This window comes from Myotis yumanensis, unplaced genomic scaffold (assembly GCF_028538775.1).
Source record: "Myotis yumanensis isolate MYYU_CA2020_CCGP unplaced genomic scaffold, mMyoYum1.0.hap1 SCAF_2, whole genome shotgun sequence".
NCBI lineage: Eukaryota > Metazoa > Chordata > Mammalia > Chiroptera > Vespertilionidae > Myotis > Myotis yumanensis.
This window is the reverse complement of record NW_027223753.1, coordinates 212,657,447-212,673,149: the sequence shown is the minus strand read 5'-3', so window position 1 is coordinate 212,673,149 and position 15,703 is coordinate 212,657,447. Positions and strand designations below refer to the sequence as shown.

The window sequence follows — 15,703 nt, the reverse complement described above, 5'->3', positions numbered from 1 at the left end:
TGACCCAGGAGACGGGCCTTCGTGGGGCTGATGCTCCCTGGAGGGAGGAAGGAAATAAGCAAACGCCCACCTCAGTGCGCTGTACTGACAGATAGGAATGGATGCACTAAAGGAAAACAGGGGAGGGGGACAGAGAGTCCCGGGGGGCAGTGGGAGTGACTGGATGGGCGTGACAGGAAGGGCCTCTCTGAGGAGGTGTTTGCACAGCCCCGGGAAGCACCCGACTACCTGGAATCAAGGGTCTCCGGCTGAGCTGACAGCAAGTGCAAGCCGCCAGGCAGAACGGCAGGGTGACCAGATGGCTGGAATGAGTAATGGGAGGCGCCCACAAGGGCTACTGTCAGGAGCTGAGATTTAATCCCACACCTAATGGGAGAGAATGAAGGATTCGGGCAGATCTGTTCAAATGCCAACGTGGCCTCCACTGAGCTGTTTGCCCCTGGAAAGGTCAGTTGACCTCTCCGACCTTCCTTTCCTTTCCCTCCTGGGAAATGGGGATAAGATACCTGTTTCCCGGGACGACGTGACATGCTGTCTCCCCATCGCTAAGGAAACGCCCTGCACAGAGCAAGGCCCGCGGGCAGGGAGGGGGCGGACGCCGATGCTGCCGTCCTCATGAGAGTTCTAGGTTTACTTCACCCAGTTCCTCCCAGGAGCTCTGAGTCCTCTGTCCTATCACCTTTAGTTTCGCTAAATAAATAAGTTCCTGGCATTTTCCTCAAACCCAGAGTCATGCTCTGGGCTGGGTTTGGTATGAACTCAGGGGGGAAGACTTCCTCTGGTTCTGGAATCTGTACGGTAGGCCGGTGAGAGCGGCAATTTAGATTCTACGGGCCAGCAGTGTACTGCTCCCCACTGTTTATTTTCCCAGGGAAAGAAACAATTTTTTAAAAACCAGCAAGGCTACCACCTGTTAAAAATAGCACTTCATAAAAGAAAAGATCCTTAACACCACATAATCGCAGGGAAAGGGTAACTCCTACCTGTAGGTCACTTTCCATGGACATTCTCCCCCCACCCCCACCCCCCACACACACACCAGTGAACATTTCACTGTCTGTGCACAAACGCCTGCTGGCTCCCATGTACAACCCCTGTTGTAGACCAGGGAGGGGGCGGACGCCACAGGCAGGAAGGACAGTTCTGGGACAACTGGGAAGGGCACCTGACCTGCTGGGACGATGACTCTGCGCTCGCTCGTGGTCATGTTCGGGGGCGGCAGGTGCTTCTCCTCCAGGTAGCTGCCGTAGCTCATGCCCACCTCCGGGCTGCCCACCATCTTCCCGCCTTTCACCACACTGCACTCATCGGGCGAGTTTCTGGTGGAGAAAGAGAAATTGCTCCATTACTGTGGCAACTGGCAACCACGCTGCCCTGGCCCTGCCCTGAGACAGAGGGAAGCGGGAAGGTGAGGTGGAGGTGACTGGGGAGAAAGGAGGAGACATGAGCATGCAAATTCAGGGCCCGCTAGGGACTGAAGGTGTGTCCCCCAAACTCCATATGTTGATGTCCTAATCCTCTAAATAATGACATTTAAACACGGGGCCCTTCTTTCTTGTTTTCTTTTTAAAATAATATATTATTATTGATTTCATAGAGGAAGGAAGAGGGAAGAGAGAGAGAAACATCAATGATGAGAGATGTCCCCCAACCCGGGCATGTGCCCTGACCGGGAATTGAACCACCACCTCCTGGTTCATAGTTGATGCTCAACCACTGAGCCACGCCGGTCAGGTGGGCCTCCTAATTAAGTTTAGATGAAGATGCAAGGGTGAGGCCAACGTATTGGACTCGTGAGTCCTTATGAGAAAGAGAGGAGACCAGAGAGCTCGCTCCGCCCCGTAAGAAGCATTGTGGCCTCGGGCTTCCAGTCTCCAGCACCGGGAGGAATCATGTCTATTGTTTCAGCCCCTCTGAAGCACCCAGGCTCGGGCACAGCCAGGAGCGGGCACGTGGGAGCAAGGCTGCCACCTGGCTTCTATTTCTTCAGCAGCTCCTCCTGAGACTGTCATGTCAAAACTCCATCTGCAACAACGGATTGGAAACACGTGCAGAAAACGGCGAACTGCCGTTAGTTCTCACTGCGTGACAGTAAACAGGCCGCGCAGACAGATGCTGGAGGGACGCCGGCGCCCTCCGCCAGGCTCAGCCTAGAACCAAGTTCCTCTTTTTCAAAACCTCAGAACACCATTCTTGTGTGGAATGTCAAATTCCAATTTCACGCCCATCTTTAGTTATGGGACTTTGAACCTCACGCTGTCCCCAGCTTGGGTGCCAGCAGGCAGGCTGGGAGGGGCGGGCGGGCACCCTGGGAGGCAGCCCTCTGGGACCCTGGGTGGGGGGCACGCAGTGAGCTGTGAGGATGCGGAGGGACTCAGCCGCTGGCCCCCGGGGACAGTTCCCAGGGCTGTGTGAATAAGGCAGCCACAGCCATCAGGATAAGGACCGCCTGCCTTGCTGGAAAAAGAAAAACGGGAATTTTTTTGAGATTCAAAAGTTAAAGGATTTGGTCCAATCACATTAATAAGGAAAGCCCAAACAGAAAATCCAGCTTAACCAGGAAACAGAAAAATATGTCAGATCCTTCTGAGAGGTTCACCCACGGACGGCGAACCCAGGATCACTGCAGAGGCATCTTCATATTCAGGTTATGTCTTCCCAGGTGGGTTTCTAGACATGGCCTCTCAACCTCAACCCTACACATGATTTTTCATTTTCTCAGGACACCCCGAGGCTCCACTGGATTTTAGACTTCCTCCCCGTGTCCAAGGCCTGAGAGTGTGGGTGTCCGCCACACTTTGTTACTGGGGGATGTGCAGCCACCCCGCATGGACTTGACCTTCATGTCTGAGAAGGTCACAGCCAGCCAAGGCAGAGGTGGGATGCAGAAGGTCGTTCCAGACACAAAGGCCATAGCGGGGGAGTGGCCAGGAGGGGCAGAGAGAATTCCCTCGGCATCTGGGGACTTTGAAAATTCAAGTTTGCTCCCAGCCCCACTTGCTCGTGTGCCTGGTGCTGATGGAGGGAGCTTGGGCCGGCCCTGAGTGAGGAGCAGTTTGTGTCTGTGGATGGAGGTTGCAGTCGGGGCCACCCAGGCCTGAGGCTGGACCACGGGCCTGGAAACACCCCGCCCTGCTCCACGGCATCCTCGCAGCTGTACTAACATGAAGGAACTTTAAAAATAATAAGGGCCTGCGTTCCCATGGCGAGGACCCGAGGAGTTTCCAGCGCTGCCTACACATGCATTATTTCCTCTTGATGCAGTTTTTCCTGGCTTCCCACGTTTATCTCCGCAAGACCCATCCTAATATCAAAACACGGAGTGTCTTCGCTCGAGCCTTGGCTTCCTATCCCTTCGGAAAATTCCATCCGTTGAGCAGAGGGTATGTTTGGGTCTACTTGTCTCAAGGAGAGAGAGTTACTAGGGGAGAGAGCTACAGGGAACTGGTTTCTCAGGGAAAAGACTAGATGCGACTCAGGTGAGGCGCATACCTCAGTGACAACCCTAATGTCCAGGGTGAGACTTTCGAGTCCTTCATGCACTCGGCCATCCAGTCCACCGTTTAAACAATATTTTTATTGATTTTAGAGAGGAAAGAAGAGGGAGAGAGAGGGATAGAAACATCAATGATGAGAGCGAATCATTGATCGGCTGCCTCCTGCACGCCCCCTACTGGGGATCGAGCCTGCAACCCGGGCATGGGCCCTGACTAGGAATCGAACCGTGACCTCCTGGTTCATAGGTCAATGCTCAACCCCTGAGCCACACCAGCTGGGCCGTGCCATTTTTATTGAGTGCCTGCTGTATACCAGGCCCCCTAAGTTCTTTCTTCTCCAACAAAGCAGTTACCTACCTAATAAGTGAAAGGTCAAGGAGATGTATAGAGTCACAGAAATAGGAGACTTGGGGGTTGTGGACCCTTCAGACCAATGCTTTCATTTTCTTCTAATTCTTAACAGTTTCACCTCCGTTATCTGAGGACACATGCTCTGGGCATGGGTCACAGTAGTTTTCCCACGGCTTTAAAACAGAACCCCCGTCAAATCCAGAGGCGATAAGCCCTTAACTCGCACTGTCCAGCATTTTCCAAAACCGTGTGCAAGTATTTAAAGTCGGGGCAGTTTTAGCGAAGTTCGTTTGTTTTCGTGCTATAACCACAAGACATAATTCATCGCCCGGAGCTTCCCCATGCCCGCTGTCGTGGTGAAACAGGCCACCAGAGCCTCATGTCAACAGCCGCACCTTCAGGACAGTGAAAGCACAGTCCTTTCCCCACTGTGTCTTGTTTTAGCTTCAGAGGAAGAGAGAATGGAGCTATGCTTTTGACCATTTCAAATAGCTGTTGTAATAAATCTACGGGAACTCCAACCACAGAGCGGGGAGAGGGTCGCCCGTGGGGCCGCCTGCTGGACTTAAGGTCGACATCGGCGACAGGGGCCCAAGGCGTCCTAGTCTCAGTTTTTAGTCATTCTCCCCCTTTTTTTTTTTGACTCTTGGAAGTTTCAACAGCAAAAGAGTGGCGTCTATCGTGCGGGCCCTGTTCTGAGAGGGTAGCAGTGGGCCTGGTGTGGCAGGGGCAGCTCAGCCCCTGTCCGGAGGTGTGGGCAGGAGAGAGGGTCTCGCTCCAGGTCTCAGAGCCAGGGAGACGCAGAGCCAGGCTAGAGGCTGGGCAGCCTGAACACACTGTCACTGCCTGGCCCCTGCCTGCACCAAGGAAAGGTGGGATGCTGCCCTTAAAAGGTAAAGGAGCTGGCCAGTGTGGCTCAGCGGTTGAGCTTTGACCTATGAACCAGGAGGTCACGGTTCGATTCCCAGTCAGGGCACATGCCCAGGTTGCAGGCTCGATCCCCAGTAAGGGGCGTGCAGGAGGCAGCTGATCAATGATTCTCTCTCATCATTGATGTTCTCTCTCTCTCTCCCCCCCCCTCCCTTCTTCTCTGAAATCAATAAAAATATATATTTTTAAAAGGTAAAGACCATTGTAATTTCAGAAAGGCATCAAGAATTCCCTGACCCACGTGTCACTGGGCGTTAGCACTGCAATGCACTTGCCATTCCTATTCCAGGATGCCATCCCCGGGGACTGCTCCTTCCCCGCACGGCCGGTGGCAGACACACCCACGAGGTGTATACACAGACATAAGAAACAGAGGCAACTCCTAGAGAAGCACATTTTCCAGGGATGTCCATTAGGCACGGCTTTAACAAAATGAAACCTGAACATGACTCAGAGAACTGGAATTACACACTTCAAAGCCTCCACCATTGCATTTTCATCTCTTTGCCCAGGTGTGGGGAGAAGGGAGCCACACTGCGGGAGGCCGGCCTCTTTGCCGACTGCCCTGTACACGGCCATCGCGCATTCTGATGCGAGTCACAGGGGGACTTCCCACCGCAGCCCGGGGATCCGCCTGCACCGGGCCCTGCCTGGAGGGAGGGCCACGCGTTCTCCACTCTGACATCACAAGGGTTTGCACATTCCACGCATTGCTCTGGAAATGCACCCGGCAAAGAGCATTCCTTTACGTCCTGGATTCTTAGTATTCACGTAGGTGCTTTCCAGCAGCGGCTGTGAACCTGCCAACACAAGTCATAGACGCTCGCTGAATGGATACTCACTGACGAGTGTGAAGTGCCTCTGTCTTACTGTTTGGGGCATAAATGTCTTTACTGCAAATAAGCGCAGTTAAGGTATTTCTACCAGACTCTGAAGAGCACATGAAAGTTATTATGCAAATCAGAACCACAGTGAGCTGTCACCTCACACCTGTTGGGAGGGCTGCCATGCTAGGGATGGCTCCAAACCCCTTTCATATAATATTTACATGAGAATAAATAGATGGGCAAAGCACTTAAAACGCTGCCTTGCACACACGATGAACACTGTGGGTTAGCTGTTCTTATCCTTTCCATCAACATGCCGCCATGAGGTCAGTACCTGCCGCAGGGGTGTTACAGGTGAAGCCCAGGTCACATGACCAGCAATGAAGGCGCTGGATTGGAACCTAGACCACGGGGGCCCTCAGTCCGAGTACTTGACCCCACACTATAGGATCCCACCTGGTAAGGCCATGCGAGTGGCCTCTCTCCCGGACATAAAACACGACTGAATGGCCCCTCAGAAGACTCGGTGCAGGCTTCACTCAGGAGGGTTTCCCACAGCGCATCCTGGGAGGGGCCCCGCAGGCAGCCGTGGAGAAGGCAGACGTGAACTCGACAGGGGAGGCGCACTGTTTACTTGGACACACACGTGAACTGTGGTAAGTCCGGCTCCAAAGATGCTGGCCACCTCAACGTGCAGCTGAATGTCATTGCTCCTCTCAGCCCTTCCTCGAGGGGCTCGGCGTGGGGCACGCTCTGCAGAGGACGGGCCAACATTCCTGAGTGGGAGGGGGACTCGGAGAAGCTCCCTGGCTGAGAGGCAGAGTGGGACGGAGTCCACTCAGATCCTGGGGCTGGGCACAGAGCGAACTGAGGACCAGGGCAGAGGCTGGGCCACCGGGAACGCAGTCAATGTACGTCTGTAAGATCACCGGGGACACAGCCCAAGACAAAGGCTCCCTTTAGCTGCTTCCATACGTAATGCCTTTTCTGAGGGAGGGGCGGCTGGGTGGGGGGAGTGATGTGCCTGTAAAAATGTACCGAGAAATTAAAATAAGGGCTTTGGTTGTTGAAAAGCAAAATGAACTTGGCATCTGACGTTGGTTTTCAGAGTCTATGGTGAGCAGGCGGTCCATCATGGAAAAGAGCCCACAGCGAATGGCCCAGGCATGGCCGTGAGCCTGACAGGGATGGAGCCTGGCCCTGCCTGTCGTCTGTGCCCTGTGAATGGACCTCATTTATCCAAGAACGTCCCCTAAGGCAGCCCCGAGCCACGACCCCGGGCTCGCCGGCCACAGTAAGTCTGCGATTCCCCCTCAGTCCAGAGCAGTTAGCAGAGACTCGGGCCTTACAGAAAGTCCAACGTGGAATTGAGGAAATCAGTGGCCCTCCTTCTGGTGGGCAAAGGCACCGCTCATCCTCGAAAACCTACCCATCCTCCGGGACCCATCCTCTAAGACCCGCCTCCTTCCTTTTCAGAATTCCTCCTGCGCCGGGAGACAGCCCCACTGCCTTGCTCTCCACATGCTGGTGGGGGGTCCCGGGCTTCACTGCAGAGTGATCTTCCCAAATACAAGCCCACCAGCCCCGTGCAGCCCAGCCCTTCCGTGACCCCATGCGCATATGGATAAACGCACCCTCCCCAGATCCTCCTCGGCATCAGGCCCTGGGCCTTCTCGAGTCATTATTCATTTAACAAATATTACCAAGTGGCCCCAGCCGGTTTGGCTCAGTGGACAGAGCGTCAGCCCGCGGACCAAAGGGTCCCGGGTTCGATTCCAGTCAAGGGCATGTACTTTGGTTGCAGGACCAATCCCTGGCCTCGGTTGGGGCACGTGCGGGAGACAATCAATGTGTCTCTCTCACATCCATGTTTCTCTCTGTCTCTCCCCATCCCTTCCACTCTCTCTAAAAATCAATGGGAAAATATCCTCGGGTGAGAATTAACGAGAGAGAGAGAGAGAGAGAGAGAGAGAGAGTGTGTGTCTGCCAGGCACTGTCCCAGGTGCTGGGGCTACCTGAGTGTCCCTATTGTCATGGTGGCTGTGACTGTGTGGCTAAAGCCCCTCTCCCGACTCCCTATCTGCCCCAAACACCCCAATCCACGTCACCCCCACTCCTATGTGGGTACGCAAGCCCCTGCTGCCTCCCATGCAGTCTCCAGCTCCTTACTGCTGACTACAATGCCACTGTCCTCACGAATGTCCTTTCGCTTATTGGGTGGTTTCATGTGATGAGCTCCAGGGGGGCAACAGGAGGTTTCCCTGGCAGCTCCACCCTGCGAGCCCAGGACGTCAGTTCCAGGGGAGGGCTCACCGGGACGAGGGCGGCAGGCACCCCAGGCCCGGCTCACGCCTCAACACCAAATTCCCTTTGCTGCCCAGCGGGTGTGCATCAGTGGTCGACCCAGGAACCAGGAGGTCGCTGGTTTGATTCTGGTCAGGGCACATGCCCGGTTGCAGACTCGATCCCCAGTGTGGGGCGTGCAGGAGGCAGCCGATCAATGATTCTCTCTCATCACAGATGTTTCTATCTCTCTCCCTCACCCTTCCTCTCTGAAATCAAATAAAAATATATTTTAAAAAATTCCCTTCACACGTGGTTTTCTTCCTAAGAACCCTGAGCGCCCACACTCAGCCCTAAGCGACTGAGCAAACGCCTCATCGAGGTTTGGAGCAGGAATTGAGGTAAGTCACCACAAAAGGTATGTTCAGGCCCGAGACAAGGAGGGGGTTGTCTGGAGGGCTCCGGGGTACTTGGCGGCGGGTCTGTTTTATTTCGGAATCAGAGGCGATGGAAAAGCTGCTTCAGGCCCCGCGGCCGGGCGGCGGGTGGGGCGCAGTGATTCATGGACAGCCCAGCTCAGCTGACACTGGGGCTCTGTCCTCACCGCCCAGCGCTGCTCTCACCCTCGTAAACATCCCCCTGCACCTGGCATCGCAGCCTCTTCCCACCAGCCCGCTGCTCCCCCCGCCCCTTCTCCCAGAAAGCTGAAGACGAAATTAATTAAAAAGCCACCACAACCCACAGGGAGCTCTTTGTCCCTCCGAGGCACTGAGTGTCCCTGGAAGAGTCTCATTATTTAAGGACACATTTACCCATTTCTCTTCACAGCTGAAGATGGGGATTAGCAAGACCGTCCGGCAGTTAGGCCGTGAAACCTGGGGGTCAGTGCATCCTTTTGGGGGGCATCCTTTGGAAATGAAATGCTCACAGGACAAGGTATCAACAGATGGTGACACGACAGAGATGGGACGTGACATCTTTTCTGTTCTGGGAGGTTTTTTGTTTGTTTGTTTTGCTGGAAACACTTTCATTTCTCAAGAGGAAAGACTTAGCCCAACCATTACGGTGCTCTGGGTTTTTACCTCCATAACAGGCTATGGAAATTCTGGTTAACCCACACCATTTCCCTTTGAGGCTAAAAAGTGCCAAAGCAGTGGCCCAGTGCCCGCTGCCTATGCCCACGGGGACCCTGCGGGATTCCCCGGCACCTGGGCCCTCTCCTCCTACAGGCGGAGCCCGTCATCTGACTTCCGAGTGACCCACCTCCCTTCCTCGAGTTTCCCTGGCGTGTCCCTGCGTGGGGCTCTCCGTCCGTCCCCTCAGCTCTGCAGCCGGTGAACTGAGATCCAGAGTCCCAGGCTGCTAACCAGCCCGACATGCTGCACCTCGACCTCATATAAAGCCACCCGTTTGCGGGTCCCCAGCACAGGGCCACCCACAGCTGGGAAGGTGGCCAGGCCTGAGTGGGAAACCGTCCCAGCCAACCTGACCAGACCCCGGGGCAGGAAGGAGCAAATGCGGTCATGGTGGTGACTCTCACTGCGCTACCGTGATGCACAGCGTCTCAGAGGACGGTGGTGTGTCTGTGTGTGTGTGGGGGGGGGGGGGGGGGGGGGGTGCGGGGCGGGGAGAAGTCAAATCTCAATGAGTCTGGGGAGGGATGGGTCCCAGCAGCCCCATTTCAAATAGCAAACAGAGTGCTGCTCGCAAAGCGAGAGCCGGATGTGCAGAGACCGTCCGCCGAGACGCCATCCTGCAGCCGGGATGGGCACAGCCCCTCCTCCGTCACATGACAGGCCGCCCCGAGCAGCCGCCACCCTGAAACGGAGACGTTTTATTTTTAACTTCAGCCCAACGAGGATCTGAGGAGCCACTGACGTGCTCCGAGCCCGGGCTTCCTCGCACGGCCTCTCTGGGAGGAGGTCTGGGTGGGGGCCACCTCCCGAAGGAGCGGGAAGGGGAGAGCAGGGAAACTGGCTGCGGCAGTAAAAGAAAATCCACCTTCGTAAGTAAACGTTCTGCCTGTGCAACATCCACAGGAGATCACAATAGCGTCTGGATTCACGCCTCTGGGGGGAGAGGAGATAGGACACACTGCTGGTCCGTCAGCTGAGAACACTCGGCTGTCCCCGCCGACTGCGAAGACGCTCACTTTAGACCCGTGGTTCTCAACCTTCCTCATGCCGCGGCCCTTTAATACAGCTCCTCGTGTTGTGGTGACCCCCAACCTTAAAATTATTTTCGTTGCTACTTCATCACTGTCATGTTGCTACTGTTATGAATTGTCATGTAAATATCCGATATGCAGGATGTATTTTCATTGTTACAAATTGAACATAATTAAAGCATAGTGATTAATCACAAAAACAATACGTAATTATATGTGTGTTTTCCCATGGTCTTAGGCGACCCCTGTGAAAGGGTCGTTCGACCCCCAAAGGGGTCGCGACCCACAGGTTGAGAACCGCTGCTTTAGAAAGAGCCTGGAGGGCGTGAGGAGGAGCGCAGGCCTGTGGCCACACGGCCTACGACAGAGACTCGATGATCTCCATCTGTGAAATGGGTCTAGTCCACTGGTCCCCAGCATGGGGCACACGCCCCACAGGGGGGCAGTTTGATTTTTAAGGGAGGCAATTGGAGAATGAGTTATTAACAGTGAACCTTTTGCATTTCTTATGGTTCCAGGGGCCAGATATACAGTATATAAATACATAGTGTGACATATTTATGCATTTCAGTTCTCTATTATGTTTTGAAACTTTATTTGCTATTTTTTCATATCTTGTCATATTATTTTTAAAATAATTTCTTAGTGATTTCTTCCTCAGGACTTCAACTGTCCTCCCGTTCTTTTATTTTTCTCTTTCATGGCTTCCCTGTTCTTTGGAAGCCTGTTTAGACCAAATGAATGGCCTTTTAGGCTTCCCCCATGTGAATAGGAGTTCACTTTTTGAATAATAAGAATTATATGTCACAGGGCGGGGGGCATCAGGATGTTAGAGATGCTTACATGGGGCACGGCCAACAAAAGGTTGGGAACCACTGGTCTAGTCACAATGCCGTCTCGCAGATTTAATGAGGAAATTGGATGACATGGTGTGTATTATAAATCATGATGTGTTACAGAAATATTGTTTAATATTACTCCTCACAGACTCTCTTTCCTGCCCAGGTGGTGGGAGTCACACCCTCCCCCCCCCCATGCCCCCTCCCTGAGGCGGGGCCCTGAACGCCCCTCCGTCCTTGCACTTGCTGTGCGACCTCACAAGGCGTCCCCACCTCTGCTGGACCCCAAGCTTCTCTGAACCCATCCTCACAGCGACCAGCCCCGTGCACGATGCAGAGGAACCCCAAACCCGCAGCTCTGGCCCAGAGCTTCTCACTGTGCGGGCCGCGGGCACCGGGGCCAGCTCATTTCTCTGGCGAGGAGATGCCCTGTGTTTAGGACGTTGAGCCTCATCCCTGGCCTCCACCCACTAGATGCCAGGAACACCCCCCCCCCCCCCTCAAGTTATGACAATAAAATGTCTGCAGACATTGCCACACATGCCCTGGAGGCACCGTCACTGAGGCTGAGCAGCACTGAGTGGAGAAGGGATGTCCCGTGTCCTCACAGCGCGCAGTAAGCTCAGTGTGGGCACGCGCTGTGCCCGCTGAGTCGGTGGTGGTGACGGCCCCGCGCTGGCTCACAAGCAGTGGTCCCTTCCTTCCCGTCTCCCCTCCAGTGTTTTACGGAGATCTACGTCGTGGCAAGAGGCCCCACTGCCTTTCCTTTCAGGAGCCTGTGAGCGCGGCAGGGCTGAGGCTTGGTCGCATTCCTCCCCAGAGTCGGAAACGGGTCCCTCCCTCCTCCCAGGGCCGGGGCCTTCTCCTCTGAGGGCAGCTGATGGGTAAGGACGCTCAGCGAGGACCGTGTCCAAGGACAGTGCTCTGCTCAGGGAGGACCGTGCCCAAGGACAGTGCTCTGCTGGGGGAGGACCGTGCTCTGCTCAGGGAGGACCATGTCCAAGGACAGTGCTCTGCTCGGGGAGGACCGTGCCCAAGGACAGTGTTCTGCTCGGGGAGGACCATGTCCAAGGACAGTGCTCTGCTCAGGGAGGACCGTGTCCAGGGACAGTGCTCTGCTCGGGGAGGACCGTGCCCAGGGACAGTGCTCTGCTCGGGGAGGACCGTGCCCAAGGAACGTGCTCTGCTCGGGGAGGACCGTGCCCAGGGACAGTGCTCTGCTCGGGGAGGACCGTGTCCAAGGACAGTGCTCTGCTCGGGGAGGACCATGTCCAAGGACAGTGCTCTGCTCGGGGAGGACCGTGCCCAAGGACAGTGTTCTGCTCGGGGAGGACCATGTCCAAGGACAGTGCTCTGCTCGGGGAGGACCGTGTCCAGGGACAGTGCTCTGCTCGGGGAGGACCGTGCCCAAGGACAGTGCTCTGCTGGGGGAGGACCGTGTCCAAGGACAGTGCTCTGCTCGGGGAGGACCGTGCCCAAGGACCGTGCTCTGCTGGGGGAGGACCGTGCCCAAGGACAGTGCTCTGCTGGGGGAGGACCGTGCCCAAGGACAGTGCTCTGCTCGGGGAGGACCGTGCACAAGGACAGTGCTCTGCTGGGGGAGGACCGTGCCCAAGGACAGTGCTCTGCTGGGGGAGGACCGTGCCCAAGGACAGTGCTCTGCTCGGGAAGGACCGTGCCCAAGGACAGTGCTCTGCTCGGGGAGGACCGTGCCCAAGGACAGTGCTCTGCTCGGGGAGGACCGTGCCCAAGGACAGTGCTCTGCTCGGGGAGGACCGTGCTCTGCTCGGGGAGGACCGTGCCCAGGGACAGTGCTCTGCTCGGGGAGGACCGTGTCCAAGGACAGTGCTCTGCTCGGGGAGGACTGTGCTCTGCTAGGGGAGGACCGTGCCCAAGGACAGTGCTCTCCTCAGGGAGGACCGTGCCCAAGGACAGTGCTCTGCTCAGGGAGGACCGTGCCCAAGGACCGTGCTCTGCTCGGGGAGGACCGTGCCCAAGGACAGTGCTCTGCTCGGGGAGGACCGTGCCCAAGGAACGTGCTCTGCTCGGGGAGGACCGTGCCCAAGGACCGTGCTCTGCTCGGGGAGGGCCGTGCTCTGCTCAGGGAGGACCGTGCCCAAGGACCGTGCTCTGCTCGGGGAGGACAGTGCTCTGCTCGGGGAGGACCGTGTCCAAGGACGTGCTCTGTGTGGGAGGAGTCAGATCCTGTCCTACAACTCTCCTCCCAACTCCCTGTGGGGACCCCTCAGGTGGGGAAGGCTGCCCCGCAGGGCAGGTGGGCAGGGGCGCTGGCTACTGAAGGCAGCCCAGGCCCACGTCAGAGGATGGTGGTGCTCGCCCACCTCCTCCTGCTAATTCAGGAGCCGCACAGAGTATGACACCGCTCTCACCTCCTCGCAGAGTCTCTCTGAGGCTAAACCCAGACCTGCCTTGGGGAGCTGGCCCTTGGCCCAGCCTGGGAACAGGGCCCAGGGCAGGGTCTCGGTGCTCTCTGCCCAGAGTGGTGTGTTTTCTCTCCCTCTCTCTCTCTCTCTCTCTCTCTCTCACACACACACACACACACACACACACCCCGATGCGTTTCCTGCACACAAACTGGCGTTCGAGGAAGAAAGCTCTGGAAATGCCTCTTGCTCTTAGTGTCCCCCTACAACTCTCCTGGGTGCATGGGGTCACACGACGCCACCGAGAGAGAACCCACTGAGTGGCCCCGGGGTCATCCCCACCCTCCCCTCATCCCTCCGCTGCGTTCTTCCCACATGGCTACACTCGGTCCTCCTAAGCCTCAGAAATACGGGGGCGGGAGGGGGGGGAGTGGGGGGGAAGTAGGCGCATATGGAACATAACACAACAATTAATAAATATCAGCACAAGAGTACACTCTGTGCTTAGTGTGTCGCCACGGTAAGCCTGCCTTGGCCCCACCCTGCACCTGATTGGTGGAGACACTACCAGGTGGGATAGGACTGACCCGTAGGATAATCACACGCATCAAAAAGTACACAGGACTCGGATCCTGGGCCCTGGGGCGGCGTTTCCTCCCCGGGAGGGCCCTCTCAGGACTCTGGGAATGACTCCCTGGATGAGGTCCGACGTGGCCTGCCTGGGCCTGAAGTCCACGCGAGGCCCCCACGCCACAGCCACGTGCAACTTCAGAGTGACTGTTCCCGGTTTCAGAGAGAAACCAACCCCGCAGAGCCCGCGAGAGGTAGGCGTGGACCAGCTCCCTGCACGGCACGTTCCACACACTTACCATCCCCTCTCGGTGCTGTGACTTGGCACCTTCATGGAGGCCGCACCAGAAGCGGACACAACCGTTCCCAGCTCTTATAAACACGTATTTAGCATCAAAATATAGGGTGTGCCCAAAAACGTATACACACACTTCGAGTAATTGTAAAGGCAGTGTCCATTAAAATACATTGCATTTTCAAAACTGAGCACTCAGCTCTGACTCAGCTGTCAATCAGCTGTGAAGGTGTGTCTACATTTTCTGGGGCACCCTGTCTACATAGGTAGCAAAAAGGGCCTTTTATAGCTGCCACAGAGTGGACAACGCCCTCAGGGTAGAGTCAGACACCTTGGATTTAATCCACATTGAGCCCCTTTAGGTGGTGATCCCGATTCGGCCAGGAAAAGCCTAAGCCTCGATTTCCTCATCCATCAAATGGGGACGAGCACCCTTCACCAGGCTGCTGGGGGACGCACAGGGCACTGGCGGAGAAGGGCTCTGCGCACAGGGAAGCCCTGGAACGTGCGGGCTGTCTGACGCCTCTACGTCGTCGGATCCTGCAACGTGTTAAAAAATTACCCTTTCTTTGTCCTTGAGATTTTATGTGCTTCTTCCTGAATATAGATGGGCTATGATATCATAATTGAAACCAACTTCACGTTTCAAAACTACATCCGACGAAATGCTCTCGAGGGCCAAGGCTCACTCTGCATCTGAGAACACATTCTATCTGACAGCCGAGAGCTCGGCTTTCCGTGCAAGTCAAGATGAGAAGCAGCGGTGAGCGCTGAGAGGAAGGGACAGAGGAGGGAGTGGGATGGGTGGGTGGGTGGGTGAGAGGCTGATGGCTAAGCAGCTCCCTTAGCGAGGGCAGATGGCTCGGACATATGCTACTGCCTGGCCACTAGCTGACACTCTCCCTCCATACAAACATAACACAGCCTTCTTTTTCAGACAATAGAACCCCAGAGATGAACTCTGCCACATGTGTGCGAGCCCCCCTCCCACAGCGCCCTCACGCCTGGAAAACTGTATTGAACACCACATCTTCAAAGCGAGTGCTCGGTGAATATACTACCAGTTTTACGACCTCCGTCCTCAACACAGAACCATCGGGGAACACATTTTCTCAGCCTTGGCCAACGGGACCCCTCCGTGGCCTTCCTTTCCGAAAGGATCTTTGTGGAAAAGAGTGTCCGAGCTCCCCGTGGCCTCCACAAGGGACAGGGAAACCGGGGGGGACAGAAGCCAGCTTACCTGGAGCCGTTCACCTGGTTAGGGTTGCATTCCATCTTGATGGTGACCCTGGCTGGGGGTTGCGACAGCCAGTCCTGCTGCGGGACGCGCGGGCTCATCTTGGAAGTCTGTCCATAGTCGCCGGAGGAGGAGGCGGTCATGTCCGTCTTCGCCAGGTGCGGCGTCCCGTAGGCACACTCGAACAACGACTGGTCCTCACTCACCACCGATAGCGCTTCCTGCACACCCAGAGACACACAGTCAGCGGCCTGGGGGACAGGCCTGCTTCCAACAGCGGCCAGTCTACAGTCCTTTCTAACCGGGACCACAGTTTAGGGAGT

The 15,703-nt window shown here is 56.0% G+C and overlaps 1 protein-coding gene across 5 annotated transcripts in view; it reads right to left on the bottom strand.

Annotated features, from left to right (window-relative positions):
• ERG (ETS transcription factor ERG) overlaps nt 1–15,703 on the bottom strand; it is a 153,455-nt gene that overhangs the window by 37,891 nt on the left and 99,861 nt on the right. For all 5 annotated transcript variants that reach the window (XM_070407188.1, XM_070407189.1, XM_070407190.1 and 2 more), the window contains 2 exons: nt 15,384–15,601; nt 1,171–1,319 (listed from right to left, as the gene is read on the bottom strand). In XM_070407188.1, coding sequence (XP_070263289.1) covers nt 1,171–1,319; nt 15,384–15,601 — 367 coding nt within the window. The remainder of the gene's footprint in view (nt 1–1,170; nt 1,320–15,383; nt 15,602–15,703) is intronic.